This window comes from Thunnus albacares, chromosome 6 (genome assembly GCF_914725855.1).
Source record: "Thunnus albacares chromosome 6, fThuAlb1.1, whole genome shotgun sequence".
NCBI classification, from domain to species: domain Eukaryota; kingdom Metazoa; phylum Chordata; class Actinopteri; order Scombriformes; family Scombridae; genus Thunnus; species Thunnus albacares.
Window position 1 is genome coordinate 34475504 of NC_058111.1, and position 18529 is coordinate 34494032.

Genomic DNA, 18529 nt, shown 5'->3' on the forward strand with positions numbered 1-18529 from the left:
ACTTGGTCTGGCAGAGTAAACATGGCTTATGAGTCCTGTAATAAGATAGACTTGGTGAGGATGTGCTGTCTGTAGTGCGCGGCTGGTGTAAAGCACAAGATGTGGTCAAACACTCCACTCACTGTGGTGCACTGCGTATCACCACGACACCAAACACTACAGGAGAGCAAACTAACTCTCAGAGTCTGTATTTGACTTTCTAGGCAAAGTCCTAAATCTGAAATGACTACAATTTTTGGCCACTTTTTTCAGGCAGCAGAAATGAATAATGAACACATCAATAACATATCATCACCTTTTAAGTTGATATGTTGAGCTTGTTAGCAGTTGTTTATTTCCATATCCAGCAGTTATGGAGCAACATTATCATTCATTTGGAGTTGTGTTTCTGTCCACCTGGTGAATGTAAGTCCACTCTCTTTCTCTGTTTTTACTCTCTACCAACTCCTGAGGGACACATCTGTCTCTTTAGCTGTTAAATGCTGCTCTATGTTCACCAGCTAGTCTACAGCTAACTGTGTTTGCTGTTTGGTGCTGAGCAGGTAGTGTATGATAGCTTTTTAGAGCTTTTTCTCTGTGGCCAAAAATGAAGCTCTGAGAGCACTGAGAGTGAACAAAAACAGTAAAGTTGCAGCCAGACAGATAAACAATGAACTGAAACTCGCTATAAAGCTCCGTAAAGCCGAGAGGAGCTGCAGAGTCGCTGATAATTCTCTGCAGATTCATCACTACGAGCCACAACCAACACATTACACACTGACAGCTCAGACAGTGTTATTATAAAAATATCCATTACACCTGCTTTAAAGATAAATGTAATTGTGTAGGGTATAAAGCATTATGAGTTCACAAGTTGACAAATACCTCAATTGCTCAGGAGACGGCCAGTTACTGTTATTCATCTGTCAATATAAACATATCAGACTCCATTTGTTTAAGTTATGTTTTTACGGATGCTTTTGAACTGAAAGCCTGCATTTATCAGTCTAACACTTTGAATCATCTTCATCATCTGAACTGGATTTCCTGCTGCCTCCAGCTAAATGTGTTGATATGAGCACAGCTAATTATTGGTATTAGCTTTTAGCTCAGCTTTAGAGCAGTGAGTTTCAGCTCTGACAGAAACCTATTTCCCCTGAAATTACACATGCAAAAAAACTAAATCAGTAGGTTTCATGTCCCTTTAAGGCGTTCTCAGGGTCAACGCCGCTGTTGACATTTCTCAAAGCAGATGAAAAGTACATGCTTCAGAAAATAACACTTTTGTTTCATCTGTATGCCCTCTGAAATCTTAGAACGAAAGCGCATCAAAGGTCTATATTTAAGAGTGAATGGAGAGATGTGAAGTGAAGACACACAGTAGCAACACACTTTAACTCAGACACACAAATCCAGTCCTCAAGGCATTCTAAAACAATCACCATCATTTATTTACAATATATTAAACTGTAATGCAAAATTCATAACAAGTGGTCAATTTGTTCAATAATGAAAATAAACATGAACTATTTTCAAAGCTAGCATTAATCATACACATATTTATATATAAATACTGTGTGCAGTCTGCTCTTTAGTTTTGTCTTATGAAGCCAGACACTTTTATCAGGGTCAATAAGGTCAAAAAACACATTTCCACACTTGTGTTGACTGCATAGAGAATAAAAATGAAGACATGAGTCTACAAAAAGCACATATAATACAATCACACCCAACTTCTCCCACAATGAAGAACATCCACAAAACTTTTTAAGCCCCAAATAGCCATGTCAAGTTCTTCTGGACTTTAAATGGCTTTCAAATATCTTAATGCTACTTTGTTAATACCAGACAGATGACCAAAGGGTGTGATGTAACACTTAAGCAACCATGACAATGCAGGTTTCTGTTTCCTTGCTGTTCACTGGGTTCAGAATAAAAGACAACCTGACAGACAAACAGGCCTCAAAAGACACTGAACAGGATTTCACAGTTTTAGTTAAACAAGCTGTAGTGTGTCCAGTTAATGCAGTTACAGTTAAAGTACCCAGTGAGGCTATAAAGGATAAGGCTGGTAATATTCTACATTTTTCTGACTGTCAACAAATCCCATGAAAACATGAATCGCAAGAAAATGGAATTTATTCATTTCAATGGAACTGCTGTGATTAACGGAGGCACTCTCGGAATTCATGTCAAGTTCAACTTTGGTGAACTAAGCTGTTAAATACAGAATGTGTAGGTGGAAATTAAATAAATCTGCAATGATCTGTTCAAATTCAATTCAATGTAAAAAGGGGACAGGACATGCCTTGCCCTGATCTACTGCATGACTTGTTGCCATATCTGTAAACTAGGCTAATGTTCTTTTATGCTAACACATAATGGAGAAAAGTAGCTAGCTAAACAGATTATCATGACACCAAACCATCTGAGAAGTAATGTGTGGAAGCATTTTGGATTTTGTTTGCTGACTTAGAGGCACCGCAATTCAAAAGAATGTTAATTCAACAATGCAGGTTATTAATTTGAACAGGCTACATGTTAAAAACTAACAGCTGTATTTGCTGTGTCACGTCATCCATTTTATATACCCCTGCTGTACTCGATTATCCACAACAGAGGCATGGTTTGCAGAAGTTCATGACACCGGAGTTGATGGGACAAAAATATCTCCTGACCAAACTAACTAAAAAACATTTTTCAAACTAAAATATTTGACAAACCAAATTTGTTGTCCAGTTGGCGACCTAGTGCTAATTAGGCTGCAAACTGAAACTGAGCAAACCAGCTACCCTGGAGAGCTATTGTGTTCAAGCTAACATGCTAGCCAGCAACAGTAGTTTGTCAACTAGTCCTGTGAGTATTCTCTACATCACCAAGCTTCCAGCATCACCTATTTAACGAGGACACATGGATAAATTTCACTGTGTTTGATATGACCATCCCTTTAGTCTGCTGCTGAAAAAAGTCCTCAACAAATGCACTATTTCCTCCTGTCTGAGTAATGTTTGGTAAAAACTACAGTGAGCAGCTGTTTTAGAAAATTACTGAGAAGCAGTAAAAATGAAACTATATATTTGTGAGGTGTTTTTAAAGATTTACTTCAGTAGGAACCAATGGGCTTGGAGCTGAGTGCCACAGACAGGGAGGGGAAGCTGTGATGACATCTAATCTAGCTCCCTTCAGAAAAGTCTATATGTAGACATTTACATTATTTTGTTACACATACTGTTCCCAAAGGTCAAGAAAACACATTGTTGATTTTGGTCTCCATGGGAAATGTTGACAATATGAAAATGATAGCGTAATGCCAGCTTTTTCCTTTAACATGCTGGTTGAGGATACCATCTGCTCAGTGGTTTTGGGGAGAAACCAACAAATGACTGGTGCCCATTGTCAAGTACATTCCCTTTGGAGAGGAAAAGCACATCAAACTGAAAAGCGACAAGCACAAGGACAGTCTTTTCATCACTAAAGTAATTCCGGTAAGTACTTAGTCATATCAAGTCGAAATAAAAATAAGACAAGGCATTTCACAGAGGTGCTTTATGCTCAAACCTCGTGGAAATTAATTTGCTTGACTGCAGTCCTCTGCAAAACAAATCTGTCAAACATCAAAAACAAAAGACTCAAAAGGAGAAAAATGCTGCGCTTTTATTGCAGAGCAGTTAGTGATGCAATCCTCTTCCTCTGTAAGGAAGAGATAATTTGCCAGCAAAAGGCAGAAAAACTTTCAGGCAAACAAAAAGCGAGCAGATGATGATGAGAGCGTCTTCAGTGTATGCCGCAGCAGTTCATGAAACAGCACAGCTGCAGAGAAGCCAGCTGTAGAGGAGCCCACTTAAATCAAATGGCACTTGTCCCGAAAAAGAAAGAAGAAAAAAAAAAGAACTGGGACTTTTCCCAGGATTCAGCATCAATTGGCAAAAACAAGAACAGTGTACACACATACTTGGAACAAAGGCTTTTTGGCAATACATTGTACTATGGCAAAACATACTATTATGGTGTACTATATGTAAAGAAGAGAGAGAGAGAGAGTGACAAAGAGAGAAAGAGAGGATCTATTATCATTGCAACCTCAAGTTCTTTGGCTCAGTTACAACCATGATGGGAGTTAAACAGGATGGCTGCTCAAGCCAAGCAACTGCTGCTTGCATGCAACCAGCAGAGTAGATTTGTTAATAACGGAGCTGCAGTGTGTGCAGTGAGGTTAGACTGACGAGTGCTGAGTCAGAAAGACCATGCAGTTTTTGAACTATGACCAAATCCTGTTTGGATCTGCCACAGGAAGCTATGACAGAGTGTAACAGTATATGAATGTTTATGTTTTCCTCTAGGGTTGTGAGTTTTTGTGTGGTTGTGTCCAACTGACCACAGCTGCAGTCAACTTTGCATGCAAGACAAACTGCCACAGGTGAATGAGGGTGCGCTGCTGTGTGTGCACACAGCGAGGACTATGATGCTGTTTCATAAGGCCCGTCCTCGCCGTCGTCATCTTTCAGATGGCTGCTGTATTTGTATCGAGAGTAGTAGGAGCTCTGGGTCGCCCCGCCTTCTTCTTTTTCTTCTTCCTCCTCCTCTTCATCAGATCTATCGAAGCAGTAGCGTCTTCTGCCAGGGGGGCTAGATCAGGAGAGAGCCATGGAACTTAATGTTAGTATATGCAATCTGACAAGAGAATTTGTCTGGTGGCTGAGAGAGCCCAATGCACTTCAACATAAGATAACACGAGACGGACAATGCATTTAGAAAGAACCAAGACATTTAAGTTAATCAGGGGTTCATAAAACTGCTTAAGAAAAACTGTTGAAAATATGAATTCAGTGTTTGGTTGGCAATCTTCTAAATGAACTAGTAGGTGGGAAAAAAACATCAGGAAGATGAAGAAAGTAACAAAATGAATGATTTAGTTTGACTGAGACTACTTTTTCAATCAGTAGTATTGCTGCAATGTATCTTCCAGCCACCAGTGGCAGCACTGAGCACAATGTCACTGAGTAGCACTGCAGTCAGTGAGTAAGGAAGACATCCTGCATCATCTTTGATTTCATATAATTTATAATGAGTTTAAGTGAAGAAGCCTTTCTTGGTTAGGTTTTTCTTTACTTTGCGCCCACTTAAAACCGTTCTTTAACCTCTTGGAATTGTTTTGTTTGTACTTTTACAATTATTCATGAACAAATTTTATAAACCCCTAAATATCCAGCTTCTGTGAGATCCAGCCATGCAGGCCCGTGACACGTTGTTTGACAATTCAGGATCAGGGCTAATGTGACACGTAGAGACTCACTGCAAATACAGAAAAGACAAGCAAATAGATAAATGTTGTTGTCTTATGTCTTCTTGAGTTGCAGTGTGTCGAGCTGAACACTGGAAAAGCTGTGGTCTAAACCATGTTGTGAAGTTAGCCTTTCCTCTGGTATCCAGTGGGCACTCCAAGAACACAGTAACCTCATGCAACGTGGTACCATACTAGCATGCAAATCTGTGTTCATGTTATTATGGTTAAGATGTGATGACATATATGCCATTTAAATACAAAGCATTGGGACAGATTCCAGCTTCTTAACATGTTACAGCTGTCTAACAAGTTAGCTTGAAGTAGAAGAACACAACTCAAACTGAAACATGACCTCTAATGTCTGAACAAGATTACAGCCATCTTTTTTTAAACATCATCTCAAATATTCCTAATGATCTCTGACGCAGGAAAAATCCAAACTATATTACCAGTCTACATAAAACCAGCACAGCTTTTTAACATTATTTAACATTCAAACTGCTTTAATATTGCAAACTGGGGGTTAATTACTGTCAACCGTACATCTCAAATGAATTTGCTACTTGGTGTAAATCAATGCTTGGAGTCTAATTATGCCTGCAGTTGTGGGGCTGGAAGAAAAAATTTATTATGGCCTCTCTTAATTGACTCCTGTTATTTTTACCTTTCTGGTGCTATAAATCAAAGTGACGTCTCGGGAGTAATTAAAGGCTGAGTTAACATCCACATTGAGTGCACCCTCTCACCAACTACATTTCTCTGTGTGATGATAAAATTCACTACATGCCCAAGTCTGTCATGAAAGCCTTGACATCATTAATCCAGTGAAAAGAAAGCCACAATGATTGTGGTTACAACTGTTTGGTTTGAAAATGTGAATGTGTAGTAGTTCAGTCAGCATGCATAACATAATACATCATCAAAAATGCAACCTGTAAATAAAACTTCTAAACTGTAAGTCTAATCCCAGTCAAACGGGATGAGGAACATTTAATGTGCTGATTGATGTGAGTAAAAAGGTCTTTGATTGGTTAGGATCACACCATGCTCTCAAAGCACTCTTCAAGGTAAGTCCGTATCAGGCAAGCACCTACTGACTGCCTCAGTCACTGTCCGGCCGGTACAGGTACTTCATCATCAGACTGTCCACCTTCTTCTTCCTCTTCTTCTCCTCCTTTTTGTTAGGAGGATGGTTGTTGCTCTGTGCCCCAACTTCTCCTTCCCCTTCTGGACTGGACACCTTTCGAGTCGGGGCTCTCTTCACACTGTTGGAGCTCCGGTAGGAAATGGTGGAGGCACCGGAGCTTGATTCAGACCCAGAGTCTGACTCAGAATCTGAAGACGAAGAAGATGATGAAGATGATGATGAGTAATCCCTCTTCTTGGACTTCTTCTTGGACTTCTTGGACCTCCTCTTGGAGCTACTCCTGTGACGACGGTCATCGCCTGAGCTCTCAGACTCGGAGCTGTGGCTTCTCTTCTTTTTCTTGCTTTTGCCTCTGCTCTTGCTGCGGCGACTGCTGCAGCTGCTGGCACTGCGGGACGCTCTCATGCAGTCCACAGCGGATGCAGAGCGTCTAAGACTGCTGGCAGGACGAGTACCTTCTCCATTGCGGATACTCTTGCCTTTGTCTCCATCATTCTGGGATTTTCCTTCTTCACCCTCAGAGTCTTCCAAGCTCCGGCGCTTGAATTTGATAGGCTTGAAACTCAGAACCTCGTTGATGGCTTTCTCCAGGTCTGGGTCAAGGTAGTTGCGATGACTGACAGGTTTGATATCCAAGTTATCAGTTGGGTCACTTTCTGTCATTGATGATCTGGCTTGTGGTGGCATGGAGATACTGCGGCCAGTAGAGGAATGCGGACTGTATGCCGACCTCTCAGTGAAGGCCACACTTCGACTATCATCAATATCAACGTCAAACTCACTCAGGCGGCAACTGCGTGCCAGTGACATATGGGAATCAGCTCGGCTGACGCTCCCAGGACTGCGACCACCAGACCGTCGGCTAAAACAAGGGCTACTGGGACTGCTGCCATACATTGATCGGCTGCCCCTGCCATCATCTAAGCGTGTGGTGCTTTGACGGCGTCCAAGTGGGCTTGACAGACCTAAGCTGATGGTAGACTTGGCATCATTCTCTGGGCTTAACCCAAGACGGGTGGAGGCCCGACTTGGTGCAGTGAATGAAATGGTCGATTCATTGTCAAAGTCACCCCAGCGGCTGTCCATGCCTTTCCTGGCACGACTGTTGGCCTCTGAGTAGGCCTGGGATATGACTGATTCTCTGCCATTCATGTCATCTCCTGCCTGAGATTTCCTCCTGGAGCTGACTGAGTAGGTGTCATCCTGAAGATTTGCAGTTTTGGGTTTAGCCTTATGGAAAGATAGAGCATCCTCTGACTCCGTGTTTTCCTTGAGGGTGCTGAAGAGGGCGTCCCCTTTGGAATCAAGGTTGGAGCGTTTTCTGTAGCTAAGCGAGCTCATCACTGACATTGGCCTGCTTGACTCTACCTCTTTGCCCTCTTTATTTGCCTCTTTCCATTCCTTACCCTCTTTCCACTCTTTCCCTTCTTTTGCATCTACGTTTACAGCAAATCTAGAAAGAAACAACAGTGGAGAGGACGAAGGAATAAAGACAGTGGGTGAGAAAATGACAAAGATGAGATATCAGGGCAAGACGAGGTGAGTAAAAGAAGAGAGTAGGAATTAAATGAATGAAACTTGAAAAACCACTAAAACACAAATGTGATGAGACATGTAAAAGTTGAAATTTAGCTAAATGAGACTACAGAAATGAAAAGGGTACAAGGGAGTGTAACTAGAGACTGACTATCCAGGGACTAACAAGGGTTTACTTCCTGCATTGAAATGTTAGGCAAAAACCAAATGATTTTATTGGCCACTGAAGACTAATTAATGCCACAGTGATTATAGGAATTGTAAAAAAGGGTGACCAAAATCCTCTACAAAACCATTTTTAAGTAATTTAAATGATTTTGCCAATGTGACGTTATGGCAAGACAATAATGTTCCGACCACAGTTGGGTTCCAAAGGCCAGTTCCATTTTGGATCTGATTTGGAGTTGGTATAATACCAAGCATCTTAAGCACAGAATCAAACAAATTGCTTATCAAATGTCTATCTCCTCTGTATTTTTTATATTTGTAAAAAGTAATGTACAAAACACGGAGCACACTAAATAGCAGACATGCTATATATATGGAAAGACTAAGTATCATGATATTTGATTATTAGAATGAAAGTATGTGAGTTTTAGCTGTTGCATATTAAGTTACTTTTGACTGTTATTGCTTAAAGTTGCTGGAACCTTAATTTAAATAGATTTGATAAAGGAGATTCAATAAAATGCTATCAAACCTGAGCCATAATTGCAAGTAATTGTAGCACTTTTGAAAACAGAAGAAGAGTGATTCTAAAGGAAAAAAGACTCAGAAAAAAAATTCAAAGTAACAGCAGTTGGAAAGAAGATAGTTTGTCCTGCTTGTAATGTTTTTATTATAACTGACTGATGGGGTAAGTTTGTGTACTGAAAAATGTTTTAACTTTATGGTTTTTCTAATGAACATAGTACTGAACCACAGGTATGTTTAACATTGATCTTAAATAATAAAAAAGAATAATCCAAGTGAAAATTATAGATGATTGTATTCACACCATTTGGGTTAACTTCTGCTGCCTGAAAATGTCTCCCATATCAGCGTTCTGAAGTGACGCGTTAAACCTCCTGGCGAAATCTGTACTGAGCCAGTAAAAGTGGCAAATAAAGTCACTTGAACGTGAAAGCTGCTACTACATGGGGCAGTGGAGGCTAGCTCAATGAATCAGTCAGTGTGTGTCTATGGGGACATGCTGCTAAGAGAGATTTAAAAACTGAAAAGTTTTTAAAGTTGGGAGTGGCTCAGCTGAGGGAGGGAAGTTAAATCTTCTGGTAAGGAGACAAATCTGGGGCAATCGAAGCTGTCAGCTGGCAGACACATCCATTAATCTCAGCGAACGGCTCAGGTAGACTATGCCAGCTGGCCATTGGGCATGTCGATAAATCTACCACGGAGGTGGTTTGTTTTTAGAAAAAAAGCCCCCTCTTCACCAAGCGGGTGACAATAAAGACAAAGCAGCTTGAAAACACATTTAAGTAATAGTAGCCCTCTCATTTCATTTCGAGTACTCTGCTGCGATTGCTGTATTTCCTCCGGGTCGGATCATGTAAATTATTACATCCAGACAGACAGAGTCTAAAAGCTGTCAAATGTCTGAGTAGACTACTTACTAATACTGCTCAGGTGATGGCAATAGCACCTGCCTTTGTACTAACCTGGAACTCTTCAGGCTGCCATCATCTGAGAGGTTCTTGGTAGAACCTTTGCTTTTGGACAACCAGGACTTCACTCCATCCACACGATCCTCCACCTCAGAGTCTGTGTCTGAATCCCCCTGACTGGTGAGGAGTCAGAGATAGAAAACAAGTCAGAGGAAGCAAAGGAGATACAAGATGGGAAATAAAGTTATGAATTGAAAAAATAGATCAGGAAGAGAGGAGAGAATAAGGTTAAAGGAATGTTAGTGTGAAGGGAGAGTCAACGCTGGTAGAAGTTTTCCTGTAATTCTCAGCGGCAGTGGAGCCAGAGAATGAAGAACAGGCTCTTAGTGTTAGTGTAGTAGCAAAGAAGGATCGTGGCATGTATTCTGGATAAAAGCACATGCAGTCAGCTCAAAGAGCCCCTGTAACACACACAAACATGCCCATGAGAGGTTGAGAGATATAGATGGAAACACCATATGGCAACTTCTCACTGTTGTCACTGTTAGATGAGCACTATCATGGTCCTGCAGTTAGCTGGCACTGGAACATCTAACTAACAGTCAACCTTTACTTTTCCAAATCTACATGACACACCATGACAGGAACGAAGCCCAACAATAGAGCCTGAATTATAGGAACATTCTGTTTTTTACAAATAGGTATGACAAGACTTTACACACCAAACTTACTGCTAAGCTCTGGGGAAGAAGCGACTCTGCATACAGCTTTACATTGTACACCAATCAACTATCCAAGCTCCCAAGCTGACTCAAAGTCCACAGTTTTATTTTGATACCTAAACTACTTGTTGATAGTGAAGACATTACCCAACTTCCTCTTCCTTTCAAATAAGTGGTTAACATAATGTGATTAAATGGAAGACTATTGCCTTGGCTATCGGACTACTCTTTGCTGTAAAGGGGTACAACAACAATTTAGTACTCAGTTTCCATAAAGCTGGGGTGCAAGAGACAGACCTGGAAAAAAATATTCTAGATCAATACAGCAGTGGTATATCCTGGAGATATCCTGTTATAGAAGGATTCTGTATGGTTGAAACAAATTACGTTGAACAACGTATCTTCTCACAAGTGTTTACAGCTGTTCCCAGTGGCTACACTTTGAGCGGGACGAAATGCCTGCTGTCATACAGGAGAGTGACAAACTGTAAATTATAGGGATAACTTTTGGACAGTCTCTCCTCAAAAGCAATCATGGTACTGCACTTAGTAGTATACACGGAAAGTGACAGAGGTAGTCTAAAGAAGACCGCTTGAGAGTTCAAACCTCACCTCACCTCCTGGCCAATCACTATGAGAAGTGGGTGTCAGATTGTTGGTTTAGGAAAGTTACAAAAATTGTGATGTCATAATTTTCTGTGAGTTGACAAGGCTTCTCCAGAAAGACATTATATTGTTTTCTTAGGCTGTATAGTACATGAGTAGTAAATTGACATGTATGATCTGTGAAGTGCTCCTTTACATAAAGTTGGGGCTATGCTGCTGTGTCTCTAGATCTGAAAAACTTGTACAGCTAAATGTGTGACAGGTGCATCTGAAGGCAGAAGCACTCTATTTCTTACAAGATATACCTGGATATACCTGATGACGTTCAGACCTAAACCACCTTCAGAAGACTGAAATGTCTGTTAAAAAAAAGTGAGGCAGTTTTTTAACTTGTATTTGTCTCTCTCTGATGTGATGTTTCCTATAACTGCGCAGCAGAGTGGCAGAAAATGTCCAGTTTACCTTTCATCTGGTAATTATTTTGATCACCAGCCCTGCAGACAGTCGTATGCATACACTTGTAATTTCAGTTTTTGACCAAATGATTTGGTACACAGCTGGGCACTGCACTGTTTTTCCTCTCAATTATCATTACACGTTCACACACCACTGCGAGCCACGGAGTACAATAAAGGGCTTGTCATAAAATTTGACACGGATGAAAAGAGCGCAACACTCATTAAGTGCCGTCAAAGCCCAGTGCTTGTGTGGCACTGTGAAATTAAGTTGTTACAGCTTAATAGTCCTACAGAGATATCAGAGGGGTGGCTCAACATCTCTGCATCTGCTTTAGAAAGCCGCCCATCTTGTTGTGGAAGAGAGAGAAAAACATTCTTCTCTCCAGCATGTAGAGCTCAGAAAAGGCCCAGTACCACCTATAATTAAAATCATTAGCAGTCGGAGACAAAAGCTCACTGGATTTCAAAAGGGAGATTTCAATGGCTTGCCTAGTGAGATCCAAATGTATAGCCTCCTAGCTTTTATGGAATACAATAACCTTGGACGGTAAAGCTGGGATGAGGAGGGAGGGATGGGAGGAGGGACGGGGGTGACGGGCTCTTAAGCTGTAATTAGCTTTGCAGAACATGCCTAGACTATTAGACAATCTAGGGATTTGCTGCAGCCGAGTGTCTTTGTCTTTGGCACTGTGGAATTGTCAGAAAAAAACTGGGTAAACATCACCCAGTGAGAGGAGAGGACACTCTAACATCAGGTAGCAGAACCTAAAATCCAGAAACGTTTCCTCATCTTTTTAGAATTAAAGCCTCAGAGGGATTTGTGTGTTTGTCAAGTTACGGTGAGTCAACACTTTCCTTCTGCCCTCTTAAATTAAGTTTTTAACCTATTTCCTCACTGTCAACACTGTTTAAATGACAACTCCTGCCTTGAGAAAATGGGAAAGTGGACATGGAAAATTAAGTGCAGTTGAAGGCTTTTTTTCCCACCTTGTAACATCAGTGATAATGCTGAGTTTCCTGGAACTTACAGCAGTATGAGAAAATGACTGTGCAAGAAATTATGTTCATATACGATTAAATACTTTTGTCTTATATGTTTTGGAAACTTGACTTCTACGTGAATTATACTCTTTTTTTTCTTTTTACCAGTTCACAAAGTGTTTGGCTGAAATTGTTACATTATACCAACTAGATTTACATGCTGCACAAATATTGTAAATGTTATGGAGTACTAGTAACTTTAAGTAAATGCTACTCTAAAAGCTTTGACTGTCCTCGTTCACTAAGACTTTCTTATCTGTGTTCAATTCCATGATACATTCAGAGCACATAGAGAGGCCTCTCAGGTCTATAGCCAGAACCACAATGGTGGGCCCTATGTAATCGAGCACTTCACACATGGTGTCAACCACAATTTATGTCCTTGACCACCATACCATTAGTTAAGCCCTGCCAAAAGCCTGGGGGAAGCAAACAAACACTGTGCTGAGGAGACATTAATTGTCTGTGACATTCTGCCGCCATTGGTTGTACATCTCTGTTACACACTATTAGATTCATCATTAGCTTCTATGGATCCTCCTGCTCTGCTCTGTTTAGCTTTGCTCCTCTGTGTCCCTGGGTCTTACAGACACCACTGTTTATGCCTCCGATATATGAAACTGTCGGCCCAGTAAAGTCCCTGTGGCTTTGGAGCTCAGACAGGCATATGCATCCTCTCCCAGACCATCAGGAAACATACGCTTGGAGAACTCCTCTTATCCACAGTGTCAGATGGAAAGGTAACACTGCTAATCTGTGCTGCGAAGCTTCTGCTGCGATTGAGCAAATGGAGTTCAGCGTGGTATGAATCACATGCAAATAGTCTAAAACCAACTGAAGTCATGAAAGCCATCCATTATTTTTATTTTTCGGTAGTGTGTTTTCATGTGCTGCAATCTGTAAAATGTACTGAGACTCTTGTGATTTTAAATAAACTGACCTACTTACAAAAGCCAACAAAATGAGTAAAAATCCTTAGTGCAGTATTTGTAACAAGTTTTCTCACATAAATGTTTTCCTTGGATTGGCGTTTTTATGTATACATAATATATATAGTATATTCAAATCAAATACAGCTGACTATCTAATTAGCTAGCTAGCATGCAAACTGACATGTACTTTTCCCTTGATGGATAGATCACAAGACATCTATGTGTCCAGGTTTGTAGATACGACAGAGACATTAGTAAGAAAGCTAATGTTGGTTGGCTCAAAGTGGGTTATTGGCTATCAGCATGAATTTGAGAAACAAAGGCACTCTGACTTAAATTTGCACAGACAGGGCACCATTGTAAAACCAAAATGCAGATCTATATTCTGCAGCAGAAAAATGCTTACAATATTCTTCCACATGATACTTCAAGCCAACAGTCCTCCGGCATTAGGTGTGTTTTTGGCACCATTTCATACAAACGGAATTATGTTGTTTTAATATTAATATATTCAAACATACAGCTACATAATTTATATTTAATGAAAATAAAAATGCATATTGCATCTTATCCAAATACCAGAAAAGATTTGCACTTTTATTCAAATGTGGTAGTGCTAATAGCTTATTACAAATCAAAACACTGTGCTCCTTGACAAAATCCTGCACTTTCCAGCTCTGATGAGTAAGCCATCAGAATGCCAAACACTGATGCGGGAGTGGAATGGTTGGGAGTCAGAGGTTAATGCTGCGTGTGTGCTACTTGCCTGGTGAGCAAGACAGCTTTTTGTAAGACATTTGAGAGTTCTGCATTATTAAGGAAGTGCAAGTCAAAGATTGATGAGGAACACACCCTCCTTTTCTCCTGTCAGGGGGGGCATTCACCACTGAGCCACAGTCACATTCAGCCCTGGAGGGCCTGGGGAGCGTGAGGCTGACTTGCTGCTGACTGCTGTTCAAACACAACACAGCAGCGTCCGACAAGACGCCCTCAGACCAAAGCAGGCAGTAAACACAGCACGAGAAACCCCTCGGCAACAAGGAGGAGAATTGTGAGGACGATCTCGGCCTCAAGCAACGACCAGGGAGATCATGACACTTAAGCTTTTCGGTTCACATCTTTACCAAGTGGCTAACCATACAGGGAATCTGAAGAGGGAGGCTTGTTTCATGCTGGGGCTCAAGTAACATATTGTCAGTGGCATTCATGCATCTCAGCATGTGAGGGCATGCAATGAAAAGTGGAGTAAACTGGGGTTATGAGGGAATCTCTGAGCACTGTTGATGATGCATTATCCCCGAGCCTTCACACATCAAAGGAAAATCCCCCCTTGGATTTATTTTATCTCTGCTTCCTACATGAGGCATTTTTTCCTGTTTGAATTGGTGAACATGTGTGGATCTGAGACCCAGCTATCACTCTCTGATTCTGAAGGCCAGACACCAAAACCTGATGTCTTAAAAAAATGATCACAGGAATCTGAGAAATATATCATGAAACAACAAAATTGGCCTGGAAGGCAAGGTGCCTTCCAAATATCTTCTCTTTTTCTGTCAGGGGGGATTTGTCCTTTGAATATCAGCTCTTTTCTACAGTATGACAGCCAGAAGTGATAGACTAACTGGACCGAAACTAAACCCAGAGAAAAACTGGGTTTTCGCTCTCCACTATCAACTTCTCCAGTATGTTCAAAGACTGTAGAATGGTGCATCATTTCCAGTGGTGAAAAAAAAAAAAAAAAAAAAATCTGTTCAAGTTCCTCACGTTCTGTTCTTTCTTTTCTGATACTTTGTCACCATGTCTTGTAAACTGCTCGTGATGATGAGTGGAGGGACAGACAAGAGAAGACAACACAGAACAACAAAAATAGAAAAGAACATGAAATAAGAATGAAGACAAAAATAAAACAGAAAATGTGGCTGGTGCTTAAAATATCTACATGATGGGTGTCATGGCAGATGCTGTGATGACCCGGTTTGTGTTTTCCTGTTGGCAGAATAACTCTACTGTACACATTGTGCTTTTAGGGGCACTGACTCAGCATGCCACCTCATTCTGATCTTGTGTCTTGCATACACAGTGGAGAAGAAAGCCTTACAGTGTATTCAAATGACTCACACTGCCCTTTACTCCTGCTGTAGACAGAGGAGCTCACTCTCTCTATGAAGGACTGTACTAAAAAATTAGTGAGGCTCAGCAGGCATCTTAGAGAATAAATACATTTTCTTACAAGGAGCCTTGGGACAGAACATGACTTTTTTTTTTTTTTTCTAAGGGTGAATAGTAAAGTCTGACTGAGTAAGGAGGAACTAGCCAAGATCACTGTGGTGCAACTCACTCACTCCTTTCTTCCTCTACTTGTTATCTGTGTGGTGTCCTGATCCTGTTTTAAAGGTGCAATTAGTAGATTTTCAAAAAATTCAATATCTCCACATGACAACTGAAAACACATTACCATGATATGATGATCAATCTCATGTCTGTCTGTTAAGCACAGAGCTGGAGTCAGGGCTTAGGTAGCCTAGCTTAGCATACAGACTGGAAGCAAGGGGAAACTGCTAGCCTGGCTCTATCCAATGTTAAAGAATACACCTACCAGCACCTGTAAGGCTCATTGTTTAACATGTTGTATCTGCTTTGTTTAATGTGCACTTAAACAGAAAAGTAAAAATGACATTTCTGGTTTTAGAGGGAGTTACATGCTGGAACTAAATATTCCATGCCACAAAATCCAGTTATCTACCTATAGCAGCATGGTGCTGCTTTTCTTTAAGGTAGGTAAGGTTCCTATACTGAATTAAGTCTGAATATGATAAATTCTTAAATAAAAGCTAATATTAAAATTATGGCCAAGTCTCAAATAATAAGCCAGTATGAACTACTAAGGGCAAAGTAAAAAAAACATAGAAGGGTGAAATTCCCTTCCCTTTAAGAGAAGGAAATTTAGTATAATGTGCAATCAGTACAACAACAGAGTCCAGTCACTTTCATTCCTGATTGCTGTTAAGATAATGCCAATGAAACTCACACTTTCTGCAGATTTTCTACATTAAAAGCCTACCAGGAAAGGGTGTGATGATGCCCACTGTGCTGATGAAAGGCTTTTAATGTGAAACATCTGTGCAGAAAGTGCAGACTTGATCATTATTGATGGTATTTTACAGCAATCACTATATCTGTGTAAACTCAGAGCAGCAGAGTGGTGGGTATGACATGACTAGTTGTAATGATGCAATTAGTGCTGTGGATATATACATTATACTGATTTTATCACAAAAAAAACAGGTAAACATGGAGGAACTGTTGGGTTTTCATTGACATCAAATCTAAACATGGATCAGGAAACAGGGAGGCTTCTTAATAAAGTATGATCAAATTTACAGCATTAGTGTATGGGGCTTGGAAATTGCACATACATGACTTAATTTATAAGATATAAAAATGCACAGAACTGTCCTGCCAGAGATTTGGTTACCTGAAAAGGAAGAAAGTCATACATCCTACAAGAACTAGTGGATAACAAGACAGAAAATATTATTCTAATTAATATATAAATTGAATATTCATTAGTTTAGTCTCAGATATTTATTCTATAATTAGTCCAGTAGAGACCACAGTTACCTTCAGCCTCCACATAACACGGTGACCTGGCCACATGTAAGACAAGACAGTTCAAGAATTACAACAGACTGCTGCCCTTTCGTACAATGAAGACTGGACTCTTCATATATAACTGTGGCCTTTTACTCATTAGTGCTTTAATTGCATTATAACTGCCCTTATTATATACATGTAAACAAAACTAGTGAGAGATAAATGATTCCTTGGGCAAGGCTTTCAAACTCATTCTCTGTCTACACTCTATTTCAGAACAACTCCTCCACCATCTGGAACTTCGAGGATCTCCAAGGATCTCAAAACGTGAAAGTGAATTTTATTGTACCTGTTGATAAGGTCTTCATTGTCGTCACTCTCCATCTCGTCCTCGATGGCAGCTTGGAGGTCACCAATTCTTTTGAAGGCTAGTTTGAGGTCTGCCTGCAGGCTCTGATTAGCCGCCTCTAAGCTCTCGATGTCCATTTCCTGTTAATGAGACAAGAGACGGGTTGAATCTCTCAGCTAATCGGGACCAAAGGTTGACCAGTTTGATGTTTGGATTTATTGTTGATGGATGTTATACATCGTGCATCATGAAATGTCGGGAGTGTCTGACTGCACTGCTTGCTCATTGATAATTGTTAGGAAGTTGTCTCTTTACAGTCTGTCACATCCTTACCAACTCGTGTTTTTTGCGGCTGGCCTCGCCTTCCTTTTTGGACAGTTCGCCCATCTCCTCTTTGATGTCGCGGATCTGTCTCTGCAGACGTTTGTTCTGTTCCTTCTCACGGTTCTCACTGCTGCTGCGCTGGTCCCGTTCCTCTGTCAGTTTCTCCAGGTTCTCCTTAAGACGAGCTACAAGGCTCTGCAGAAAGGTTCCACAATGGTGTCAGAATGATGGAATACACATATAATACATACTGCACAGTATATGTAAGATAATGTATACCAGCTGGACAGTAGGAGGCTGCCGGGGGCTACAGACACCAGATTTTGCCAGGTAACAACACAGAGGCTGACTGACATCTGTTTGGAAATAAAGCTCTCTCAAGCTCTCAAGTGAAGATAATCATCCATTTCCTGCAATGTTTGCATTAAAGGATAATTCTGGTTTATTATCACTCACCAGTTATGATTACATTGTACTCAGCAAAGACTTGGAAAAACTGGATGAAACTAGATAAAAAGTCAGGGGATCACCGAGGGTTAAAATTAGGATTCATCCTCTGGAAAACATGAATGTCTTGTAAAACACATTCATGGCATCCTATCCAATATGCATGGACTGATCAACCAACATACAGTATCTATCGTTTGAGCCCTGCCATTAGTGTGGCTATAAGTTCTGAATACATACAGTATCCTAATCTTTATGGCTCTGAAATATCTGCATGGACCAATCCCTGGTCCAAACTCCAGTACTGCTGTTGCAGCAAACAAGAGCCCATTTTTAAAAAACTCAATACAACACAGATGAAGGCCCAGGAATAATATGAATAGATGGATGTTGTGGTTCAGTGAGTATGGAGTATAACAATTCAGCTCCAGAGAACTCCGTCAGAAGACAAGTGTTAAGTATTGATGAGCTTATTTGCATTGGAGTTTTGTGGCAGACTTTCATCATAT

The 18529-nt window shown here is 40.6% G+C and overlaps 1 protein-coding gene across 16 annotated transcripts in view; it reads right to left on the reverse strand.

Annotated features, from left to right (window-relative positions):
* Window positions 1-1758: 1758 nt before the first annotated feature.
* Window positions 1759-18529, reverse strand: part of myo18ab (myosin XVIIIAb) — a 158044-nt gene continuing 141273 nt past the window's right edge. For 9 of the 16 annotated variants that reach the window (XM_044353804.1, XM_044353803.1, XM_044353795.1 and 6 more), the window contains 6 exons: window positions 17583-17768; window positions 17250-17389; window positions 15071-15115; window positions 9602-9724; window positions 6358-7863; window positions 4551-4605 (listed from right to left, as the gene is read on the reverse strand). In XM_044353804.1, the coding sequence (XP_044209739.1) occupies window positions 6366-7863; window positions 9602-9724; window positions 15071-15115; window positions 17250-17389; window positions 17583-17768 (1992 nt within the window). In that variant the 3' untranslated portion in view covers window positions 4551-4605; window positions 6358-6365. Of the gene's footprint in view, window positions 4606-6353; window positions 7864-9601; window positions 9725-15070; window positions 15116-17249; window positions 17390-17582; window positions 17769-18529 lie in introns of all 16 variants that reach the window. The other 7 variants (XM_044353808.1, XM_044353797.1, XM_044353794.1 and 4 more) reach the window with 6 other exon arrangements.